At 43.9% G+C, this 26,276-nt stretch overlaps 1 protein-coding gene across 3 annotated transcripts in view; it reads right to left on the reverse strand.

The window, feature by feature from the left end:
* Window positions 1-25,170, reverse strand: part of LOC101876892 (PAS domain containing repressor 1) — a 50,618-nt gene extending 25,448 nt beyond the window's left edge. For 2 of the 3 annotated variants that reach the window (XM_031048182.2, XM_031048183.2), the window contains exons 1-3: window positions 24,500-24,679; window positions 2,468-2,559; window positions 1,096-1,152 (exon numbers count right to left, since the gene is read on the reverse strand). In XM_031048182.2, coding sequence (XP_030904042.2) covers window positions 1,096-1,127 — 32 coding nt within the window. In that variant the 5' untranslated portion in view covers window positions 1,128-1,152; window positions 2,468-2,559; window positions 24,500-24,679. Of the gene's footprint in view, window positions 1-1,095; window positions 1,153-2,467; window positions 2,560-24,499; window positions 24,680-25,136 lie in introns of those variants that run through there. The other variant, XM_031048181.2, reaches the window with a different exon arrangement.
* Window positions 25,171-26,276: the final 1,106 nt, after the last annotated feature.

The raw sequence follows: 26,276 nt of genomic DNA on the forward strand, positions 1-26,276 counted from the left end.
CAGGGTAATGAGGTGAAGGTGTTATGGGCAAAATACTTCCAGTAAGAGAAGTCCTGGCACCTCTGTGCTCATGTGTTGCCAACCTCATTTTTATGAGCTTTTGTTTTGCAGTGAGTACACACTATATAAGGTATAAAGGTCAAAATGTGAATGATTCCTTACTCCCTGATTTGTACTTGCAGAAGTAGCTTATCAAGAGACAGTACTGTGCAGAGACAACTTGACTGCAGAACAAAGTCAAGCACATGCCATTCTATCTGGTTTTAAGAATCTGCTGCTATGATATATGAAACCAGGAATGTTAGGATCTGGCTGCAGAAACCACAGCTTGCATTAATACAATTTAAGAATGTTTTATTAGGGGTTTCTCTTCCATTAAAAACAATAAAGAGGAAAGCAAATCCACTCAGTTTCTTCCATTTTTTTTCCAATGCTTATATCTGAGATAACCCTGTTTTCTAACAACCTCTTCCAGTAGGAATTCATTTTCTTACATGAATAGAAGTGTATTCATGATGATACATGCTTCTTGTGATCTAGACTAAGTGTGGTATGCAGAAAGCATTTCCATTCATAGTCAGGTTGGCATTCAGAGGTTCTAAGATCCAGAATTTATGCTCACAGCCATCTCTGTTTTGGTACTCATATACAATGACTAATTAGAACTCAGCCAAGTGCTTCTCTGAAGGGAGACTAACTCATTCTTGTGCTAAAGCAGGACTGCTCTCTAAGTTTCACAGGTAACTCTGCCCCAGGTGGGCAGCACTGCATGATGCCAATAAAACCAGAGGTCAGGAATCCTGCATCAAGATAATAAATAGCCATGGGATACCATGAGATTCTGAGGGCACAACTATGTACTATAAAGAACACTCAGCTGATTAAGCCATCACAGGGGTGGCCAGAAACACTATGAGGAGCCTGGAGATGATGACTTTATTATGTTGTTTGTGGTCTGCTATATGCAGCCTATAAACTGTATGGGGGTTTTGCCTCTGACATCAGTAGTCCCAAGTAGTTTTTCAAGCACTGGACAATACAGCATTTACAGTTCTCCCTGGGAGGAGCTTTGTGCTCTATGCATCCCCTTCATACCTCTTTGCCCTGTCCTTCTCATCTTCATCCATCAGTTCGTTTACACAACACAGAGCTCTGGAAGGAAAGGACAGAAGTACTTACTGAGACATGTTCCCTGATCTTTTTGCAGATGTCAGAATATGGAGCTTACTGGTTTGTACTTTATGACCTACTAAACGTTTCAATCTTCCCTTTCCCAAACTCCAATCTTGTTATGTAGTTTCTTGCTTCTGCCAGCTACTGAGTCTTGAGAAGTGAAACCATTGCTGTACCCCCAAACACACAGCTAAAATACAAGCGACTTTAGAGGGAAAGAGCTAAAAACCAGCAACCACTCAGATTGCCTTTGCACTCCCTGCTGCCAGATGAAGAGGAACCCTGAGGAAGCATTGAGCTTTGCACAGGAATAAGCATCTCCCCTGCAAGTGTGAGAGCTGATTTGACTCTGATGTCTGTACCAGGCAGCACTGCCTGGTCCTATTTTGGCAAGTCAAACAGGCTGCTGGTTGATTTCAAGTACTGCAGTACTTGAAAAGCATCTGAGATACCTTTCTCAGTGGAAGGGCATAGGAGGAATAAGGAAACTGTGCTAATCCCCAAAAGGATTAGTATTAGGCAACAGCAGACTACAATAAGGACATCTAAGCCATGATGTGATAGACAGGTTCATCCAAAGCACCCCGCAGCCAATGACTGCTGCTTGCACTGGTGGACTTCACCACATCTGAGCTGTGTTCAACCACTGGGATTCATATCCAAGACCTGAAGTTGAAACTTGTCAACAAGTCACCTGGCACTAACCAGGGGAAGAAAGGAATGTGACCTGGGTTCCTGCACCACAACAGTCATTGTGGGCTGCTCTCTTTATCTTCTTCATCTGTTCCTGCAGCACAGGTAAGGTGAACAGTGGGCAACAACTCCCAGGAAGGACACAGTACTCTCAAGCCCCGGGAAATGATGGAATATCCAATATGAGGGTAACTTCTTCATTGGTGACTTGCTTTCTGTGACCCAGATGGGCTAAGTCCAAGGGATAGGAAGTCAGGCAGATGCAGGCAAGACAGCTGCCATCACTCCATGACATGTTGCCCAGGTCAGCTCTGCTGGGTTGCACCCCCTTCAGACACCTCCAAAGAGGAACACTGCACCTGATCATCAGCACCAATATGCCTCCGTCTCCAGGTAGCTCTTTCACTGGCAAAACCACCCCAAGGGACATATTTAAATGTGCACATCCAAACATCTTTCCCTGCTTTAAGACTTCTCCAAGCTCAAACAACTTGGTGGCTATAAAGCCACCCACAACTCAGAGGAAGCATTCCATGGGGGGGGGAATGGTTCTCACTCATTGCCTGAGTCACTGAAAACGACAAGCCAAATTAGGAATTACCAGTTCTGTTCCTCAGGTTCATCAGTCCAGACTGACGGAGTGGGGTTAGCACTTCTTATCACCATGTAAATAGAGACGGAGAAAAATTAACCCTGGAAAGAAAAGCAAATCCAGTTAAAACACTGCTGCATGCAAGACTTAGCCTAGAGAGAACCAACCGCTTCAAGCTGGAAAAAGTCTACCACTGTACATTAGAAACATGCTCAAGTATAAAGGGTGAATGCTCCGAAAAGCCTCCCAGATTGGGAGCTGGATCATGTTCTGAGGGTCCTTGCTCTGTTTCCATGCCTGCTGCTGCAGAAGAAGCCTGGGAAAGCCAGTTTGACTTCTTGTGCCCCATAAGCCATGTAGGGTGGAGGAATGGTCCTACTGACCTGGGGCCACTAAGGACTGATTGGGATCCTTCCAAAATATGACAGTTTACTGGGCATGTGTGCTATGAAAACCATCAAGTATGAAACATTTATCTCGCATTTCCTCCTTCAAGATGATAGACTGTGGATAGACTTAAGGCCTCCCATTAAGGTTTACTACTTACAGGACACACGCCTCTCCTTCTTGTTTGTGCTTTAAGCAGTTATTAATGAACACCCTGAACTGATTATACCCACATCGCAGTGCTCATCTCTCTGAAACCATCACTGTTGAAACTTGTTTGGCTTCAGATGAGCATCATCCTCAGGAAAGACACAAATGAAACCAGAGTGTCCATGGCTGACAGTAATATCTTCAACAACAGCCGAGTGCTGGGCTTCCAAACTTAACAAGTGTTTAGTGCCCTCCCTGTTTTGAGCCCAGGTTCATGACTATTTCTCCTGTTACTATTAGTTCCAACATCAGCTCAAAACACCGCAAAGCTCTCACTCCAACCATGAGAATTACATATTTGTTACCATTGTGAATGAGAAAAAAACATCATCACACTTCTGATCATCTAAAGCACTTAGCAAGAGCTTGTTCATTTCTCCAGCTACTGAAAATGCCTCAAAGGGAAGAAAACAGCTATTTGTTGCTCCAGGCCAAGGTGGACAGGGCTTGGAGCAACCTGGTCTAATGGAAGGCGTGCCTGCACATGGCAGGGGGGTGGAACTGGATGATCCTTAAGGTCCCTTCCAACCCAAACCATTCTAGGATTCTATGAAACACAAGAAGGTGGCTGAAGAAGCATGGCAAGAGACACACTTTGGGCATACATGTGGGAAAGGGCAGTTAGGACAGGGTAGGGGCTGACATTGTGGGGCAGCCACTAAAAACCACGAACAACATAGATACCCAGCAGTGATACGGTGAGAGTGCTTTGTAGGGTTTATGTGAGTAATGTGAGACAACAGGCCCAATTCCTGCTCACTCCTGCTCATTGCAGCTGAATGAAATCATGCTGTCCATTTGCCCCCCCAAAAAATAAAGGCTCAGATGAAGTGTAATCTTGTCATTACAGACAGTGACATGGTAGTTACCTGTAAGAGGTTTGAATCTCAGACACACAAGAAGTACTAGAGTAACATATAAAATACCTAATGTGTTCCAGTGGTAAGACAATCAGTAAGAAATGCAGTCGGGAATGTGAACTTGAGGGAAAATCTCACCCAACTGATGTCTTCAGTGAAGCTGCAACTGAAAACAACATCTGGGTAGCAAGTTTAAACACGGTGGATCCGCTGTGCTCCTGTTCTCACATCCATCAAACGCTGCTCCAACTGCAAGCTTTTATCCCAGTTCAAAAGGAGCATGTGATCTTATTTGCTACCCTATTGAGCTGTCATAGAAACAAGGTGTTTATCTTAGTCACTGCTGCTCATGTCAGTGCTTATCAAAATCATCCAGTTGTTTCTCCTCTAGAAGAATGACCCATACAGATGTTTCCATAAATTGTACAATTTCAGAGATATGTGGGTATAAGGAAAACCCTTTTAAAGCAATGTGCTAAATTATAAAAGCGTGTGAATACACAAACAGATCTATCACAGTTTTTCTATATGGGCTTAAGCTGCAAACCTTCCACCAAACAAAAGAATCCTTCCCGAGCCCTGAGTGCAAAGTATTACACAGAAACCCTCACACTGTGTTGCCCATAGGTTGTCTGACAACTGAAAACCCCAAGGAAGCCTGACAGGTTTCCTGCCTTGTACAGGCAGCTGCCTTCCCAGCCAGTTTCAATAACAGTAAGCTGAAGTAAGCTGTTTGATCACTGAGAAGCAGCAGGCTAGCTAATGCTCACCCAGTCTAAACTGGGAAATGAAGACCAGGTTCTCCAGTCTCTAGCAGCAGCTATCACATCCCGCTGCAGTATGGTTGACGTGAAGTACAAGGGGCAGAGAAATAAGGCATCCAGGGTCTGTCCTAGTAGGACACCCTTAATAAACATGAGAGATATCCTGAGTCAAAAGCAGACTTTGAGGCTTTAATGGAATAAATGGCTATAAAACAGTTCACAGGCTCAAACACACAGAGAAGCTTTTTGCATGATGCAGCAGGATGGTGAGCTACAAAAAGTCTTAGTAGGAGACACCTAAGGACAAAATATTCTTAACTGGATTAAGCACTTCAGGACTACATTTAGCTAAGTGCTTTTTGTCTTGTTATGAGCCAGAGCTAAATATAGTAACTAGAATACTTAAGAATACTTTCATAAGGGTTGTATACACTCCTCAGCCAGATAAGGCACTTAGCACTACTGACAGCAGTGTGTCTGCATGTTAACAGTACTTTAAATAGCTCCAGATGAAACCTCTTTGACCTTAACTGTATTAACCAGGGGGATCAAAACTTATTTATTGCCTCCTGAAAATCCTCTCGTGCAACACTTGGACAGAAGGATTCCTGAACTCCATGGGCAGGTGAAGAGAGAGGACACTTGTCAGTGCTGTGCACTGTTTTTCACCCCACCTACATGAGGATCAGCTTACTCACAAACAAATGCACATCCATCATTGCTTAATGCCCTGTGCGATGGGAAAAGACTTTTTCTTCCCTGGTACAGGAAGTCTCAAAAAACACTCTTAGCATTTTAGGGGCAAGCTACACTTCAGACTTTCAAATATCACAGGTTTGAAGTTGTTTCCAGGGTTACAGAAAGGGTAATACAGTATGACAGCCTTAACAAGACAAATGGACTTCTCAGACACACAGCTAATAGTAATACTGCTACCTGCAATATCCTGGCACATTTTTTACTGAAGAGAGAATAAGAAAGGGAAGTTATTACTCTTTTTTCCCCCAGAATTGTCTGACTTGAGGAGCAATTTGTAACTGCAGCTTTTGACTAAAGACAATGTTTATTTATTGGCTTGCTGAAAATCATTATAATATTAATATTACCTTAGGATAATTCTTAATGTAGCATCACATTAGTGAGAATTATCCCTTGAAACCAACAGTTCCTATGAATGCTTCATTATAGCTTTAAGTATTTGGTTATGTCACTGACAGCAAGGCAAAGATCACTCTATGAATGTAACGCTGTACAATTCTTTGTGGCCAGCAACAAATACAGCTTTCATTGGTCACCTAAAAAGGGTCCCTGAATGTAGCTGACTTGATTGGTTTTCCCAACTCTATCTACTGGTCTAATCAAAACTATTCTCTATGCATGAAAACTTTGTTGTGCTTGTATTTAGATTTCCCTAACATTTGGCATTTGAGCAGTGTAAAGCAGTTAGAGTCTTCACATCTACACTGCAGAAAATCATTTCATTATGGAACAGATTTTACATGCAACGAATTCATCAGAGAGCCCTCAATTACAAAACACAGGACTTTGTGGCACAAAGCAGTAATAAATAAGAGAGTTAATGCATTCCCCAGCAATAGGGTTTATATGTCAATATGCGGATGTTCCATTCTTCTTGAGGCAATAGGAGAGCATGGCTCTGGTTGACAGCTAAACACTGATGTAACTTTTAAAAGGCAGAATTTAACCTCTTCAGTAAAGTGCTACTGATTCAATTACAAGATGCTAATGGAAATGACATTTGAAAAACCAACCAGTGCCACTGCACCCTTGGGGCTGTTTAGCACAGAAGGGATCACCACCTCTGTTCAGGCACAGGAGCACTGACGTCCTGCTGCCTGTGCTGTGCCACCCATTCACCCAGAGCATGGAGGAGAGCCACAGGAGCAGCTCCCACAGCCCTCCACTGCAAAAGTCCTTCTCTTACACTGAGCAGCCACCACTGCAGCATAGCTCAGCATGAAACCATGGCACAGAAATGCAAAGACTGAAAGAGATACAAAAGAGTTGCATCTCCTTTCTTAGTCTTTTTCTGCTCGCGTTTCACCCTCTCCTTTCCTTGCCCTGGCTTGCCTTCTGTTGTTCACTCCTTCCTGCTCTTCTTTGACTTATTCCCCTCACTTAACATCCATTGGTTTGCAGTTCAGAGAACTGGATCTTTCTTGAATGTGGTTTCTTTCCACCTTGTTGTTTCTTATGTCATCTGCCTTCACCTTTCCATTGCTTTGTTTTCTATGTGCTCTTCACTTTCCCTTTCTCAAAGTGAAAAAACCTGTTAATGATCTCAGTATTGACAATCAATCAGCCATTTACTTGTGGGGACTCTTGGCTTGTGCACACCTGAAGCATGCATGACTGCCAAACTCTATCTTGAGGACACACTATCTTAAGGATCATGCTGGTGGGGACCAGATGAGTGTCTTCAACACAGATGGCTCCCACACCCTATTGGTCCAGGCCTGGGAGCACTAGGTCCTATCCTGCCTCATAGTTCCTAATCTCAGTTTTCGACCCCCTGAAAGAACTGGGATGCCCCCCAGTTCAGTGGTGGAGCTGTGCATCTCTTACAGACACACCATCCTGCATCTCTGCTGAGGAAAATGGTCCAGCACAGCACACTTGTCTGTGTCAGCTAACACACTCCTGCACTCTCTGGGGCCTGACTGTACCTCTATTTTCACACAGCATCTGTGTATTGGAACATGGATAACAGTGGTGAGTGAATGAACCAAACAGCCCTTTTCTGTTAATCTGTCAGAAGTGGACTTTTTGTGCCACTATTGTAACTATTGGATTGCGATGCACTCACTTACCTACAGCATACTCACCCCTGGTTTATTGAGCTCTAAATTCATCTTATTACCTGTGAGTGATTTATGACTGCATTCGCTATAGCAGTTAACAGCTTCAAGACAGAAGCTAAGAGATACCCAAAGAAAATGGATTATGGAATAAAATTACACCACTGAAAAGGCTGTATCAGCACACTGTGATTCAGCCCAGAAATGAAATAGGAAAGAACCAGGAAGGAACAGTGGTGTGTTGGTTTTCTTGTTGGGTTGTTGTGTCGCTTTATTTTTGGGGTTTTTTTAACCAGCATTTGCTGTTTTCTGGCAGAGAAAAAGGATTAAAAACTATCAGACACTTGAAAAGATGATTACTGGAACATTTTGTTCTCTAGGATTTTTGTCAGATGCTGGAGAAAATAGCTGGCTGAGTTTGTTCTGTTCCAGCAAATCACTGAACCTTGCAAGGGTAAAGACACAACAGTGTAGAATATGATTTAAATGTCCCCAGGGTCTCTGTTACATGGGCAGGCATTTAATTAATTCTATCAATCTGTCTAATAGCCCCTTAAAATTCCCAAAACATGGCAAAAGGCGGAACTGCTGATTCACAACCCTCAGCAGTACAAAACCCTATTTCTGGCACAAGCAGGGTAGGATAAAACTGCACATGCAAATAACGCTGCAGACTTCTGCAGTTTTGGATGACTACATGTGTTCACTTGTAGCTGTTGAGTTACTACAGGGCAGGTAACGTGTGTTGCAGTGTGAAATGATGGTATCTAACCTATCAGCACCTGACTGTCAGATGTAGAGCCAACAAACATCCTCAAATAATAACGTGGTTTTCCCCCATGTAGGTGGGTGCAAAGGCTGTTGCTCTCAGTTAATACTTCAAGCACAAGCTGAGCTGTGGGACTGTGACCAGGAAAGGCACACAGAGGAGGCAGCAGGACTGAAATCTAACAGTCAGAAGTCTTTTCAACCCGACATTCTCAAACATTGCCAAAAAGAAAGAACACTCTCAAAGCTCTGCTTATGGCTGATCCTGATGGTGCAAATGCATGTGTGTTGTTGAGTGCACAGACACACATACATAAACTATCTTCGCAAAGAAACACTGAGAGCAATGTCTACCAAGGAAAGCAGTGGTGACAGTCAGGATGACTCTTGCACCACTCACCTCCTGCTGATGGAAGTTAAGGAACTGTTCCTGCTGGATGCATGTGAAGGGAAGGTGAGCAGAGCTCCCTCTCTCATGCCTCAGGCCACTTTCTATCATATTCACTTCTCTGGCAAATCACAAAGGATGGGGTGTGTGTGTGTGGGAAGGTTAACTCAATAAACTTCAGCAATGAAAAGAGTGGCTTAACAAGTGAAAAACACCTCCCAGAGCTATTGATTCTGCAGCTTAAACAATAGGGACAGCAACTGATCATAACCCCACTGCTGAAATTCTGGCTAATTCCAGGGTTTCAATCAAGTAGCTTCAACACTATCAGAGCAAACAGCTTGGAACACTTGTAAAAGGAACCAACACTCTCTGCTGACTTGACAACATTAGCTTCTGTGCTACTACAGATGAAACTCATCCCAAGCAGACAGCTACATAAAGTGCCATTAAACTACCTACTTTTATGTCCTGTGCTCTCCCTGTGCACAGAATAAATGTAACTGTTAGACAAGAAAGAAAATCAGCTACTTAAACTAAATACCTTCTTCTCTAATTTTCTCAGCAAAAGAGCATCACAGTAACTACCAGTTCATTGAAAGAAGCAATAGTAGCATTCATGTCCTTAGCTCTTTTTCTCCTCAAACAATATTCTTCTATTTGTTTCTTCTTTGCCTTTCTCAGTCTTGATTATAAAACATATTTCAGTGCTTGAGAAAGGTACTGATGAGGAGAAGAGCACTTGTGCTTTGTGTTTGCTTGTGCTAGAGCATGAACTCACAATGCAAAACCAAATGTAAGGCCTTGCACAGTAAAAGCAGGGCCTTCAACTGGGTCAGAAGGAGGTTCCAGGACCACACTTCCTAGCTGATCTGCTCCAGTAAGGAGAAAAATGCTGTGTATGACTTGGCCCATTGCCCTATACACGTACATCAGCTCACTTCAAAGCCCAACAGCAAACACAGTCCATCTTGGAGTCAGTATGTGCCTGTGAAAGTGATGCACACTCCTGTCACCCATGAAAGCCAGAGGAGTCTACCAACTCCCTAAGCTGGTTAATGGAAGCAGCCTGATGCAATCAGGACTCTTCCATCACCTGACCAGACATTTAGCATAGCTGATCCACACCTGCACAGTAGGACTGCCCCTACATCCAGAGGTGCACAGTCTGACTGTATGTCACACAGATCAGCCTCCTGGAAGTATGTGGCTTGCTACACCCATACTGCCCTCTCCACACTCAATGCTACGTCCCTGGATCCCCACTCCAACAAATGGCAACTCAATTGCTCCTCTGCTGCTGTTGGACAACACATGGGAAGGCAGCTGGGTGGACTGGAGCTGTGCAGACAGTCTGCAGACACCAGGCTATCCTTGGCTCTGTGATGTCTGTGCTTCCTTAGATCTGCTTGGTCCTCTACACAATCCGGGGAGCCCTTTGGCTGGTAGAGTGGGAGGACTTAGAAGGTTTCTGGTTCAGCATCCTTTGATTTCTGCTGCACAATGTCTACTTTCCTGACGCTTTGCAAGCAGCTCACTGTCATCCCTTCTCTCCTCAAATGCTTTTACATCAGGAAGCCTTGTTACACTCCATAAACAGCTATCCATCCCTGTTGTACAAGTGAGGAAACAGGGGCACACATTTTACTCTCATTTTACAAGTGCCCTGAATTTGGGAAGCTGAATTTTAAATTCACAGCCTAATCTTCAGCCATGCTGAAACCCAGCATAAACATCTACAGATAATGTCCATTTTGGTAAAGCTCCACCTAACTCGTTGACCCAAGGTCACACAGAAGGGTTAAGAAGTGAATCCAGATGTCCCAATGATTAGCTCTGTCTATTGGCATTCAGTCAAGTCTTCCCTCCTACAATAAGCTTCCTGAAGCATCTAAGACTATAGTCTAAGAACTCCCTTAAATACACAGCACTGATAAGAACTGAGTTTCAAATGAAGGAGGGGGAAAAACCCCAGTTCATTGTTTTTTAACTCAAGGGAGCACTGACTGACCAATGGAAGGGCAGCTCAGAGTCATTTGATCTCAAATGTCTTCATATAAATATAAAAATAAAAATAAGGCAGATTCTTCTATTTAAAACAATATGAAGAAAACTAAATTCTGCCTCAGTAATTCTAGACCTGAGTAATTTAATCTGCTCTCTGTTGCAATCTGTTTGCCATGTGTATCACCAGCCTGGAATTTCTGGAACTCAATACATAAGGAAGCTATTCAAAAAAAGGAAATACTACAACATAAGGATTAGAGATAGGTCTGAACCGGATTGAAAGCAGCCCCATACCAGAGAGAAGAAGAAAGAAGAAAACACATTGAGGAGACCTGCAGTGGTATTGCAGCAGAAGTGGAACAGCACAAGCTCTCTGAACAGCTGAACTGCCTTATGGAATAGGGTATTTCAGTTGGAAGGGAGCTACAGTGATCATCTAGGCCAAGTGCTGGACCACTTCAGGGCTGAAAATACAATTAAAACATGGTATTAAAAGCATTGTCCAGATGTGTCTTAAACACTGACAGGCCTGGGACATCAACCACCTCTCTAGGAAGCCTGTGGAAGTGTTTGACCACCCTCTCAGTAAAGAAACGCTTCCTTATGGCCAGTCTATGTAACAGACCTGTGAGAAAATGAAGAAGAGCTTTAGTAGTTAAAATTCAAAGTCTCCCATGCAAGCTTAAAGTTTTATCTACTTATCCGTGAAGTGAATATCAAAGGATTCACTGTAGCTGAGCTAACTGACCTCATTTTACGTCTTTGGCTTCATGAGTCCAAGCTCAAGCGTAAGAAACTTCTTTACCTTCTTGGTGCATTTAATTCTGAAGTATTCCAGGTATAACGTGCACATAAGTCAAAAGGAATTTAAATGAAGCCCTTGCATTTTGAAATCTGTCTTATCCTCATTTGGCTCTGAGAATTTCAGCTGCTTTCCTTAAATGATCTGCTCACATCTGCTCTCCAGCTGAGCCATGTTCATGCCCCACTGACCTTACGCTGCCATCTCTGTAATCTTGCAGCTGAGAATAACCAGCAATGCACCAGTCCCTGTAAGCGCCAAGAGCCTTACAAGAAAGAGGAGGTAGAAAAGAATCAGCCTTTATATAACAGGGAAAAGGATTTCTGAGAAAAGCCATTGTTTGACTAAGGTGAGTGATGGGAGCTGCATGCCTCAAGTGCCCTGGTCCAGCTCCCTCCGGCAATGGAAACCGGAGGCGTCAGCATCCTGCAGGATTACACTCCACAACGGCAGCTGGCAGGTATTTTTCTAATAGGGAGCACAGCAGCATTGTTCACACTCATTTGATTCACTCATTTGCTACGGTTCCTATTCAAACTCGGCTAATCCGATCAAGTTATTTCTTGGCCTGTGCCTTAAAGCTGAATAAGTAAACACCTTTCATAAGCTCTGAGCCCACTTGTTTCAAGTATATGATTAAGGGCTAGACTTGAGCATTATCGTGAGAAAACTCATCACTCAGAATTTCCCCAATCATTCACAGTTGTCATGAAGTGGCACTTTTCCACCCAGTGTTTTACTTCCCACATTACAAACATGTAATACAGTTGCTAAGGGTCCCAAATACCAAATATACATATGTATTTTAGCTGCACTAAAGAACAGCTCTTTGAGCTGAGAATAGCTCATAACGGCACAACTTGGACACTGTGATGCGAAGTATTTTCTGTGGCTACCTCCTCCACAGATGTCTCTTCTTGTTTATTACAAAGACAGATGATAAATATAGTCAGCAAATGCATTTTGGACAAAGTCATTCAATGCAGTATTTGCATTAAGTAACACTAGGAGACTTACACATCAGAAAAGATGTTGATCCAAGTGTAATTCCATTGCTGTTACACCAAGGATGGATTTGAACTACTGAAGCTTACTCATTTTTCTTAAGAAGGATTGCTGCCACTTACATTACCAGTATTGTTAATAACATCAGTGGTTTTCTTTCCTTCCTTAGAACACCCAGCACACAGACTTCTCTTTCTCTTCTGTGAGGCACTTTTAACTTGACATCCACTATTCTCTTTTGCACTATCTTGCCCCCATTGCTTCTCCACTAGCTCCTCAGAAGACGGCTATTTGTTTTGAGAGCTTCAGGAATAAAAGCATATTTAAACAATTAGCTGCAAACATGTTCACCGTTCTGCAGGGTACCATTGATATCCACTAGAAATATAATGAAAAAGCAAAACTTTCCTTCAGAAAGAAGAAAAGAGAAGATAAACCTCCACAAATCCCTCTTATTACTTTGTTATCGGTCTTAGACTGCAAATATGTCAGTCAGTGGAACAGTTTTGTACTAGGTTATTATTGTTTCACATATTGTGAACAAAGGCCTCATTTTGTCTTAGATAAGCTGTTCACACACATCCTTTTTTTCCCCTCTTGCAGTATATTTGCATGGCCGGATGGATAATCAGCCATAATAACAAAATATGACTCAGTGTGACTGAATGTCCACTTGCTTCAGGGATTCTCTTGAAGGTTTGGTTGAGTTTTTTAACTATTTAAGGCCAGAAAAGATGTTTTCCTCACAGATAATGTTCATATAAACAGATTTGAGTAAACACAGGCACTGAGGGGAAAGGGAATGGATCCAACAGCGTGATGCTCTCTAAGAGGCTCTGGTCTCTTTAGCTTCTCTGCCCAGTGCTGCAAAGTGCACCGTCCTTTGTCACCAACTGATAGCAGAAGAACAACACAGGACAGCTAACTGGCCATGTTCTACAAGGATGGACACCCCTGAAATTCAGGATATAAGTTCTTTTCTGGACATCTAAATGCTGTTGATGGATTACAATTTCGCATGCATGTACTAAGAATCCTCCTAGTATGAGCCAAAATCAAGACTTCAGTGCAACCAGTAAATACATGGGCCCATCTCTCCCAAAGGATAACTCTCCTCTACTAAGTAAGTTGATGGCAGCAGCAATGGATACTGCCATTCTGCTGAGCAACGCTGGCTGTATGGATGTGGCTGACAAGGACAGTAGATCTCTACATATAGATTTCTGTGGTCCCTTGTTTTCAAGTAAGAGTCTAGGCCAGCTGACAAGGGTGCAGTGTGAGATCATATCTTACCTGGAATGGAGTGAAAAGAGCATTGAAGAGTTCAGCCCTTCATTTACTCAGATCCACTGGCATATGCCTCTTTTTTAACCATCTGTGTAGTTCTTGGGTGAAAATAGTGGGATTTAGTTGTGCTTTCCAGAATCAGGATAAGCGTGAATTTATTACCTAGGGCTTTTGTGACCAAAGCACCTGAAGCCATGTACCCATATAGTAAAATCATCCATAACTGTATTTAACACAAAAAATTAAGCTGGCTAAGAAAACACACCTTAAAACCAGCTGATGGAAAGAGCCATAGTGTAATGTACATTCATAAAACAGACATGGGTAAAAACAGAGCTTTCTTTTGTGATGACTACGTAATACCACCAAGGCCAGCAAGTTCCCTGACGAACATCTACGCAGTAGCATGAAGCCAGCAGCGTGAGTTAAAAATGCCCATGACCTTTAGCTGGCAGTCCCAGCTTCCTCAGGATTTCACACCATGTTCGAGAGAGGAATATCATCAGCACTCCTAACCTCTCCTTTCATGCACTGCTGTTGTGCATGTATCCTAAAAACCAAGGTACAGGATGGACATTTTGCTGTTGTCATCTTGCTACCAAAGCCAATATTAATTCCTATGCCATGATCGTGTCCCAGTGGCAAAATCTGCAGCTTTGTGGACAGATGATGCATGTTGTAAACCAGGATGAAGCTGCTGTATTTACTAGGGTTAAGCAGGTTTTGGTCACTTCAGAGTGAGCCCCTGGTTATGATCAGTGCTGTCACAAAGGCCAATCAAGTACCTAAGCTACTTTCTTCTATACAAAAGGTTAAACAAATAAGAAATCAGGTAGAGGACGACCAAATGCTTCTCCTTAGCCTCAGAAGCTTGTTTACCATTGCCATAGTAGCTGAATCTCTGAATGAAATGTTTACAACTATTCATGCAATCAAACTCATTTTCCTTGGGAAATAACTGATTAGGTATCTCACATCTGTTCCTGATGATGATTTAAGCCTGTTCTGATCCTTATCGAGGCCTGACATGAATGTTAATGTCTCAGAAACAGTCATCCTTAATCGGAGGGTGACAACAAGCTTGGGTCTGGTGGCGATTGACTGCAATTGGGAAGTTCTGTTTCTACAGTGAAGGATGACACAAACCACCCATGATTTTCTCCACCTCATGACCTAGGGTTTAGGAAGCCTGGCATGGGACAGAGCAGACCTTGACATGAAATTACCCCAAGAATTATCTTACTATCCCTGTCAAAGGTTTTTAATATCTCACAGGTGTTTGCTTCCTCTATGCAGAGCAGCGATCCTGCTCCACCAGACTCTGGCATCGCATCTCATCCTTCCAGCAACGTTTCAACATCATGGCTTTTCGATCGAAGCTGCTGCAAGTGTTGCAAAGCTGGGAGGAAAACCAGCTGCTAGTAAAGCTGATTGAGACGATTCCCTAGTAAACCGTGATATTCATGCTCGAAAAGACACAAAAATGAATAAAAATTGCTCAAAAAATAGCTGGTTTATGGGTAAACAGTCAATCAAAATGCACTGTTAGAGGGACAAATCTAATGTTGAGTTAATCTGATTTTATTCACCCAGCAATCCTCTTTTCCACAGAAAAACCTATCATAGAACTTACAAAAACAAGGCATTGCAATAAGTATTTATTTTATAGAATAATACTTATAAATAATAAGTATTTATTGCAATGGCTCCAAACTCCATCCTCTTCATCTCTGCAAGGGAGAAATCTTTGTCTCTCTCAGGTCAACTGCAAAGCTCTGCAATGGTGTGTCAAAGATACCGACAACAAAAGAGATGATTTGTACTACTGCTCCTTCCAGTACCGTGCATCCATGGAGTTAACACTGCTTCCCAGGCTCTCACAAGAACAGGAAGATCAGAAGAAAACTGTTGGCAACACCTATGAGCACTACAAATTTTACTCCAAAGGCAAGGAACCAAATAAAAAGAAACTGAAGAAAATGTATATTTGCCTGCTAAGGACCTTGTAGAGATGTATATTAAATATAAACAACATCTATGTAAGTGTCTGAACAGTAATCTCTGGAACAGTCAGAACAGCTTCATAAAAGTAGATTTCAAACAGAATCCAAAGAAGATTAAACTGACAATTCATCTCTCATAGGACTTCTATACATCATAAACAGGCATTATGCCTTCTATGTAAAGCAGCTCATTATCTGATTTATTCACTGATATCTCTTCTTATTCAAACAATTCAAACTGGACTATGTTAGAAAATCCCAGAATAGTTTCCTCATAGCACCGCAGCTTTGGAAATAAGATGATGACTTACATTGATAAAATTTTACTTACCATGCAATCAAATCCATGTTAATGTAATACACTATCCCTAAGGACAGTTTTAAAGAAAGATGCTATTCCAGCTGGATCACTTATTAATATTCATATGCTTTACTTCCAAAATAACCAAAACACAGAAGCTGTTTTTCTTTGCACTAGTCTTTTTTTCTATCCCTCAGGCAAAAACAGATATTCTGCTCTAGTCACAATAGCCTATTACCAACAAACTAACCAGTCTAACACTCTAGATCTTGATAGCTCTCCTAGCTGCCTTTCTAACTGTGAATATATCCAAGATGAGGAATTCAGCTCCAGATTTGAAATACGTGCCCAGGATAAAACAAAGTCCTGGTTCAGCCTCATTTCTTGTTTCCAAATGCTTCAGTGACAGTTTTAGTCCCATTTCAGACAATGGATCTTTGCCTTTCCCAGACAGTATATCAGGACTATTGCAGAATAGTCCTAGTAGATATATATCATATACACTTTCCTACTGTAACAACCTTTCTGTGGGACTCTCTCATTCCAAACTCTGAGTTACATCCAGAAAGCAGCAAAATTGAATTGGAGACAATTTCCCCACGCAACAAAGTTTTCAGCTAAGATCCCCAAATAGTGCAAACTTCCCCAGATATGGAACCTCTCTTCCAGGCCTGGTGAAACACAGGCAGCAGGAGGTCTTAGAGTTGTAGAGCCAAGTCTCAAGAGAGGTGAAGATACCCCAGATAAGAAAGTGATTTAGCTTCACAAAAGTCCATGATCCAGCAGAATGAGCAATGAGAGTTGTCTGTCCCAGGGCTGGCACCTAAGGGACAGTATGCATACTCCCTCTGCAATCACACAGCTCCATATCACCACTGCCATACGGGAGGCTAACCCCAGTGCTCAGGACTGAAAGAAAAGAAAGTAACTCACTTTTTCTATGTTGACACATCGTCTTTGCTAATGGCAAGGCTCAGCCCTCTGCAATAACCAAGATTACATAGAAAACGTAGGTGTTGAGATTAGCACAACGAGTTTGTTTTATTAATACTTCCTACTGCGCCCCTTCCATTAAAAGCCTGCCCCAAAATGAAGCCATTCAAATTATCCTACTTGAGAGTAAAAGCAAACTGTTGATATTCATCTTTAGTAAATATACCAGTATATCAGGAGTCAGCCAAAGCCCTGCCTTTTAAACACACATACTTAATACATCACTTACTAGAGTCTGATTGGAAACAGTTTGATCAGAATGAGTATTTTGAATTCACTGTAAATTGTGCCAGCGAACATTTCACTCAGAAACAGGACAAACAGGTTTACAGCCAAACTTCCTCAGCAAGGGGTGTAACCCTCCCCAGCTATTACAGCCTCTCTAATTGCTGCTTTTGCTGTGACAATCCAACAGTGGACACAGCATCCTCCTCTGTACATAAAAACATGTTTGTGCAGTAGAGCCTTAAACAGCCTAAACCCAAGGGCTGACTCCCAGGGACATTTATTTTCCTGCTTGGCTCTTCTGTTTGGCACTAAGAGGTCCTCACTGTGCAGAAAATAATGGAAGCTGAACCTTTGCCTTCATCAGGGCTTCATCTCATCCCCTTCAGATAAAGCCTCTGCATTGCTTGAAAACCTTCCTATCGTGTTGTCATGTCTATGCAAAATAATTAATGGCAATGGGAGCTATTGGCAGCTCATCTATTGTTCATTTATTCACCAAAAACATGTTTACTTAGTATGTTGCTTATGGTCAAAACTTTATTGTTCTGAAGCAACATGCCACACTACTAGGTGTTAAAACAACATTAAAGTAGGCTGAGCCCAGAAGAGAACAAACAAACCTTATTAATTTAATGTAAGCGTGTGTGTATGTGTGTGTTTGTGGGCTGAACAGATGAAGCAAGAGAGATTAGCACTTTTATGGCTATGATTCCTGCCATTGCTACATACTCACAAATCTTGCCTAAGCTTGGGCAGTTTGTAAACAAGAATAAACACACCTACGAATATCTTTGTGTTTATCTATTAGTCAACCAATTAATCAATCTGCCTATAGCTGGCATCCAACAAAGTGCCTCATACTGATATGTAGATTAACTATAGGTGAGAGGGAACACTAATTGTAGGGGACAGAGACCCAGTGTCGTATTTGCTGAGACATGACAGTGCTGTTGGGAACAGAGGAGTTTAAATCCCTGCCCAGAGCCAGGGCACAGTGCAGGTGCCAACTGCAGGTACAACACAGCTATCAGCAAAGCCCAGGATACTCAATGTAAGATTCCACATGTTTCTGTTCCATGCAACAGGTCTTTGAGAAGCAGCCCTGCAGGACTGAGCTCCCAGAAGCTGATGGAGGGTGACGTGCACCATGGCACAGCCCTCCATGCCATGTAAGCAGTGACACAGGAAACACTAAGCCCTTTGCTCTCCCTGCCTGCTCTTAGGGACCCAGTGGGAGGGTGGCATAGCTGTTTCCATTCCATGTGCTCCACAAAGCTCAGGCAGCACTAGTGTTCAAGGCAGTTACCAGCCACTGATACCTCTTCAAACACATCCAGAACATGCACATCACTAACAAACCACCCTATGCTCATCAGCCACCAGCGACAGGAGGCCACTTCCAACTGCTCGTGTGTTTGTTGCATGTATCAGTCCTCCAGAGTTATTGCCTCCCTCTTTCCCTCCCTTCCTCCTAAGCAAAGATATATTTTACAGGGTTCTCTGTAATGTTTAACGAACCTCCTGGTTACTGCAGTGTTATGCACGTTATGCACTAGAGAAATGATGGGGAATTAATCAATTATACAATTGTGTTTGCCTAAGAATACAAGTGGCAGTCTCATGATTCGATGCGTTCCAACAGCTCCATGGAGTTTGGTTAACACGCTTCCTCACTACCATCTCAATATTATCCTCATCTGCACTGTCATTTTTCCATATATCAATTTCTCTGTACAGGCAGCTTAGCAGGTATGTGATTTCTGCTTCAGGCTAACTTGAGCTGGTTTCCCTTTTGCCTGCCTGCTTGCTTTCTGTCATTTCTTTTCCTTATCTCTTTTTTGCAGTAAGATGCACATTTTACATTCAACTTTCCTATAACAACATCATTGTTATGATCATCAAAACCATATATAGGTTTTAAAGTTACTAATCCATCCTTAATGGTCAGCAATCACTTCTGTCTTCTAGGGGTTACCCTGCACAATTTGCTCTGAACAGTACCTAAGCAGAGCTGATTTTAAGCCCAGTTTTGTATCAGGTCTAAAGGGAACACCAACCCCAACACTCCAGTCTTGGAAAATGACACTATTAATGACACTATTACTTCGTGACATCTCTTCAACCTGCTGAGATGCACCAGGAGCCCCAGAAGGTGTCCTCACATTGCACAACAAACTTATGATACACATCAGAAGCATGAAAGATTAAACTGTGTTGTGACACAGAAAAGGGCAGATAAAGAACACTCTTACTACTGCACATCCTTGTATCCACACACAGTTCATGAAACAACGGTAGCAACAGATCCCAGAAAACACACCATGAAGTGCAGGATGGTTACTGGCAACACAACCTGAAGGAAAAATGTGTCTCCAGCCCCAAATCTGACTAACAGGTTAAACCAGGGAGCATACCAGAAAAAACTGCAGGCAATGTGCCCATCTAATGCTCCAAGGAGTCTCTGCAGAGCACACTTCCAGTGTCTAGTGCTTGAGAGGAAGGCAGAGACTGGAGAGAAAGAGATCCAAATGTGCAGCAACAGGGAAAACCCATTCTTGCCTTGGTTCCCAAGAAACCAACAGAAGCCTTGATGCATGGGGTTAATAGGGCAAACAAAACCAGGTCCACTCTCCTTTCAACCTTACATTAAAAATATGACTATACTGGAGACCAAAGAACTAACTCTGCAAACTTCACTTCCTATCTCCAGGAACTTTAATTCAACTGTACAATCTCTTTCATGAGATTATCAAGATCTATCTCAAAACCACCCTAATTGAAAGACTATTACACAACTCCAATCCTTAGGTAGCTAGAAGCTTTCTTCTCATTTCCCATCCAACTTTATTCATGGCTGACTTTTAGACCATTTGATTTTGTGCAGATGCTATCTTTTGACTTAGTTTTTCTGCCTTCTTGCTGTTTAGTCCTGACTGTGTGTAAAAACACCCACTGTAACCTGTTCTTTCATTTATTCATCTGGCCAGAGCTAAACAAATTAAGCTCTTTAACCTCACTTCATACAATAGAAGATCCATTTGTATACCCACACCTCTAGCCCTCCTACTGCTGTAATTTTAGCATTTGCTTGGCTGGCATGTCCAGAGCTATGGAACATGCCAATGGGCTACCCCATGAGCAACAGAAAGCCCTTGTGCTAACACTCTCTATGATGATTTCTACAATGATACCACACTTCCCTGAATCTGTCATATTGTTTTCCTTTGATATCCAAGGATGTCATTGGTCTCCTTCACAGCTGTATCTCACTGCTTGCTTGCAGGTGTCTCCTGACCAGCTAGTGCATCCAATCTCTCCCTTCTGTCAGTTGACAAGCACCTATTTCATACAGGAAGTTCTTGTTACTGGTCTCCATGATTAAAACTCTGCATGACTTTGCACTCAGCACTATTAAATGTCATTTTACTTCTATCGCTCCGATCAACAAAGTCATCTAAATTCCTTTTGTATGATACCTGATCCTCCTCCTTACTGACAATACCTCCCACCTTTGTGTCACCCTGCATAGCTCCTGGGCACACACCCAGACCCTACCCACAGGTCAGAGTGGCTCCATTCAGCAGAGCCTGGTCCTAAGGGAGAACCAGCACTAATCCGTTTCCATCCCAATGACTTTCTTTGAATACCTCTCTCCATTCAGACAATTGTATTTACATGCCACTGTTGTATTTCTTCCTTAGCCAGCTCCTTTTTCACCTTTCAATTCTTGTATTGAATCACCATCTTTATTTTAAGCAGTAATGTCCTGGTATCAAATGCTTGGCTTTAGATAAATTACATTCCTGCCCTACCCCACCTAAATAATCTGCTATACAAAAAAAAGATGGTAGATTAGTCCAGCACAATCCATCTTTGATAAAAATCTCCTTGTAATTTAGCCTGCTTCCTCATTATTTCCATGTCTAATTATTCTTCCTTACGAAATACATCATGAGACACTGTACTACTGCATTCAAACCAGCAGGGCCTATAGTTCCCTGCATTGCCTCTTTATTTTTCAGCTTCACTGGGACTCCATGTACAGGACACAAATGCTTCCCTCTTCTGCAGCTGAAGAGCCCTGGGAGAGCCTTCTGCAATCCCTGCAAGCCTTGTGCTTTCAGTATTCCAGGACTGGGATTATTGGCACTTCTCATTTGTCCTCCTAAGATATTTATGTTTTGCTTGTTTTCTTAGTTTTTTTGGGATGTTTTTAACCTTTGCTATGAATAGTTTTCAGTCTTCTGCAGGTTTGTTAGTAATTAGACTCTGTTCCAGATTCTACAGAAGGTTCTGCTTTCATGAGAAAGTTGTGTCACTGTTTAGAGACATCAGTTCTCCTTTCAGTTTAGGTACATCTAATTTCAGTTCTGTGTACATTGACTAAGTGCAGGGTTTGGTTGAACCCAAATAAGTTCATTTGAACCAAAATAAGAATGTCTTTACATGAGGTCACACCAGGTTAATCAAATCACTTTAAAAACAGACTTAAACTAAATTGGCATAATCTCCCCATGTAGACAAGGCCAAAGCCAATAATGGAATATGAAGTAGGTCAAAGTCCCTCATTGTACACACCTTTGCAGTTTGACTGAATCTGAATTGTGCACCAAAAGTAGCAGAGAAGTAAGGAAACGAAGGGAAACAGCTTATCCTGGGCATCAGAACAGGACAGACATGACATGGCTGCAGCAGGTGAGCCCCATCAGCTGTGGCTGTGCCAATGGGCGCGGGATGATGTGTGGCACACCAAGCAGAGCCTGGCCTTAGATGAGCAAAGTGATGTCAGAGAAGAATGGTGTCATCCATGTTGAAACAAATAAATGCAGGTTTTGCACCTCCCTGATTTTGTTAACAGATATTTGGAACTGAAGTGATACAATGGTGTACCATTTAGTTCTACCAGCAAAGGCTGGTCTGTGCTATTTTGGTTAAAGCCACTAGCATCCATAACTGTTCCAGAACAAGCCTGCATTCAGTTGTTCTGGTATAGGCACACAGCTTATTCCCCCCCAGTCCTGAAGGACTGAGCTATGTTGGCAGTAAAACCTTTTTATTATTACATGTGAATCTTGGGAGGTTGCATAATTTAGGGCAAACCAATGCAACTTCTGTGCATAGATGAGCCTGAGCTCCAATTAAATAAACCTAAGTATCTATTAGATTGGTGGCTCTATTGAGTTACCAATTTTTGATATCACTAATGAGCAGAAGCTGGATTCAACATTAGTATCTCTGACATGTTAATGCTGCTCCCAACACCATGAGACTTTAATTACGAACTACTCATTTGCTAATTTTAATCTTTAACCCTGAGCTATTTTTGAGCATGTCTTAAACTAGCAAAATAATTTAACACAGACATAGTCTGAGTGGCTAAAGCACAGGAACCATCACATACCATCACATGCCAAATTTCACTGAAGTTTGTAACTTATCAATCTCAAACCAATTTCACTTTTCCCTCTAGCTCAAGTGACTAATCCACAGCTCTGAATGAACAGAATAAATGAGCAACAAGCAACCACTTCTAAAGCTATTTGCTTTTTTCCTAGTACATCTTCCACATAAAACCTAGAGATTCAATAGCAAACATATTTAGCCCTTTCACACAAACTTCCACTTTAGGCTGTGCTCTTGAGCCTCCTCTCCTCACCCATGCTCACTGCCTGTCAGAACTTCATTAGCCACAGAGCCCCTACTAGTGCTGTTGTGCGGTGCATCAGTGCACAGGGTGCTGTGCTCCTCCACAGTGCATCACTGACACTCTGCTTTACTCTGATTAACACATTACAGGAAAATTACCTTTTTAAACCTACAACATCTAGAAAACCCCAAATCCAAATGTATTTTTCTGACTGGATAACTATGGTGAGGCACTTCAGCATAGGAACCTTGTAAAAATGACACAAAATTACAACCCAAACAGCACACACTGGAGTCTGTTCAGTAGAAGGGGTTTACATTGCATACTCCTGGCATTGTCTGCTGCTTCAAAGAACCTATGAGGAGTGTAAAACCTATGTATCAAAACCATGAAAAGCTAGCTGTCTCTTTAAGGCAAACACCCATTTCCAGAGCTAGGGATTAGGGAGCAGCAATCCAGCATAAGGGGAGCACCATCATTCTGCCTAAAAATGACATTTCCCCATCTATACACCAGAACATCTTATCAGTTAAATCAGCACTGCTGCTTTCACTGCACACGACAAAATAAACTTGGGTTAATAAATAACACTGTCTTCCCTGGTGGTACTGCACCTCACAGCAAGCAGAGCATGGGACATCTTCACAGCTTTGATTTCAGCTATGCCAGCTCCAGGTTCCACTCCCTGCTGAAGAAGACAACTTCATGCAGGGATCAGTTAGCACTCAGGTGCTGGTTCTGCTCCCCCACAAAGGACTGCTGTGCTGGACCCCAAAATCCATTGGAGAGAGACTGGCTCTGCGGATGGCTCAGGAGCCTCCTGCTTTTAAGGACTGTGGCATTTCACAAAGCCAAGTTTTTATAACACCTCGGTTATGAATCACGCAGGGCTCAGCTTTGACCCGTGCTTCCAGTGCCAGCTACCCAGATCAATCAGTCTGCAGTTTCTGCCATTAAGAACCAAGTCTTGGAGTTCCCATTCTCAAACACACAACTGAAACAGACGAGGGACTTTCAACGCCTCCGTAATTCCCCGCTTATAATGTAAACGGTCTGTAAAATCAAATGACACAATAACCGCGGTGGCAGAAGTAACTTTGCAACCTGGATTTGAGATGCTACGTGTGGAGGTTTCTCCTCGCCGCGTTCTCAGCCAAATGCATTCCCAGAACCACAGAACTTCCATCCAGAACGAAACAACGGCGCTCAGGCCCATGTTAGCCTACAGAAAATCGGGTTCCCCCCACCCAAGCACCCTACAGCCCTCAGCTGTGCCCAGTTACCGGCTATTCCCGAGCTAGTCCGTACCCACGGGGCCGGGGCGTGCCGGTGCCGGTCCTCGCCTGGCTCTGCACCGACCGGGTTCGTTTTGGGGGGGGATCATAAGACTCAAGTCGCTGCCGCACGTTTCCCCCTCCAGAACTTAACCGGGACCGCACCGCAGGTGCTGGGCGAGGGTAGTGCGAATGGACGGGTGCCGCACCCCGACCCTGCAGCGGGGGCTCCCCTCGGACTGCCAATGAGGATCCCCACCCCAATAAACTCCGCGAGGCTCCGCGGAGCCGTACGTACCGCCTGGGAGGATGCGCGTCCCGGAGCCGCTCTCAGTGCCATGCCCATCCACAGCTCCGTGCCCCCCCGGCCGCCGGGGGTACCTCCAGCCCCGGGGTCCCGCTGCCCACAGGAGGCATGGCAGGAGCTCGGGCTGGAGCGGGTGCGGGACTTGTGGAACTCGGCTCTGGCAGCGGCCGGTTGTGTAACGAGCGGCGGCTGAGCCCGTCCTCCCGGCACTGCACAGGCGCGCTCCTCCCACCCCCCCCGCCGACACCGGCAGCCGCCGGCCGCCTGCAGCGCACCCCGAGCATCGCTCCCCCCGCCCCGTCGGAGCTGGGAAGGGAACGGGATCAGGGAGTGGGCGGAGGGCGCGCAGAACGCGCGCAGAACCGGCGCAGGACGCGCACCCGCGCAGCGCAGGTAGCGCAGGGAGCTGCGGTGCCATCCGCCGGGAGGGGACAGACCAAAGTAGGTCATGGGCACCGGCACCGAGCCCCGGCCGCGGAGCCCAACGGAACCCAACGGAACCGGCTGTCATGTCCCGCACCTCCCCAGCTTTGTCCGGGCTCTCTACGGAGCGGGGCACACTCCCGGTTGCCCCGTAGTCAGGCCCCAGTGCCCCCGTTCTCTCCCTGCCCCGGTAAGGTACCACAACCTTTCTGCTCTCCCCACGAGGCGCTCGGCACAAATTCCATGCCCGACATGAGCAGTGCGTTGCCGGGATTAGTCATCCCATGCCATGAGTCACTGCTTTAACATTTGCTGTTTCCTTCCTCACACGACTTCATTTTTTCTTCCCTTTCCCTACTGTAATCATGTTCCCTCCTCTCCAGGGCCAGTGGGTTGCTCTGTTCCCAGTTCCCACCACAACATGCCCAGCTCCGGGTGGACACAGGGTCACCCTTCCATCAGGTACTGCTGATGGCTGAAGGTGCAATTCATACTTCCCGGGGTTCTGGAAGCAATAGATACCAAAAGCTGTGGCATCAAGCTGGTCTCTAGCCTCCTCCTTCCTCTCCTCAAGGTACTGCCAAGGGGAAGGGGGTAATGATTAGTGGGTATTATTTTAGAGGGTGATATTTTTGTCCTCCTCAACTCCTCTTGGAAAGCGGCTCCTCAACCTGTGCTGGGAGATCTGCTCCTTCTGGGAGCACAGCATCTCCCACAGCTGGTATACCTGCTCAGCCAAAATTCCTGTTCCTCTCCCAGCCCTCAGCCAGTGCCACAAAGCACAGCACAGAGAACAAAAGCAGAACCAAAAAGGGGACAGAGGACAAAAGGCTTTTCTATGAGGTTTTTAATATAAACCTGATGCCACTGAGGAAAGGGAAGTGATGCTGTTACAGCAATAACCCTAAGGAACATCAGCTGTTACTGACGAAGACAAGAGAAAGGTACCTTTGCATGCAGTTAGTACTTCTTTCTTTCTTTCTTACTGGAGAGAAAGCAAACAGCATGGTTGAGCTGACTGCCACAAGTGGCAAATCCCATTTCCCCACTTCGAGCACGTATTGCAGGCATGAAACACAGCAGCCCTACCCTCATTCATGTTGGGAAAGTCCTTCTTGCCCTCTTTCAGGCAAGGTACAAACAGGGATCAAATGCAGCATTTCTGTTGTTTCCACTTGAGTTCAGGTGGGTCTCTGCAGCCCACAGTGCAGCCCTGTCACCCGAGTCACTGAGAGGATGCCATTGACCGTGTAGTGAGCCTGCAGGTACACATTGGGGGGATTAGATCAGGAATAAAGGTAACAGCACACTCTGCAGCTGAGACCCTTCAGATCCAGCACCCACA

The sequence above is a fragment of the Melopsittacus undulatus genome, chromosome 6, assembly GCF_012275295.1.
Source record: "Melopsittacus undulatus isolate bMelUnd1 chromosome 6, bMelUnd1.mat.Z, whole genome shotgun sequence".
Taxonomy (NCBI): domain Eukaryota; kingdom Metazoa; phylum Chordata; class Aves; order Psittaciformes; family Psittaculidae; genus Melopsittacus; species Melopsittacus undulatus.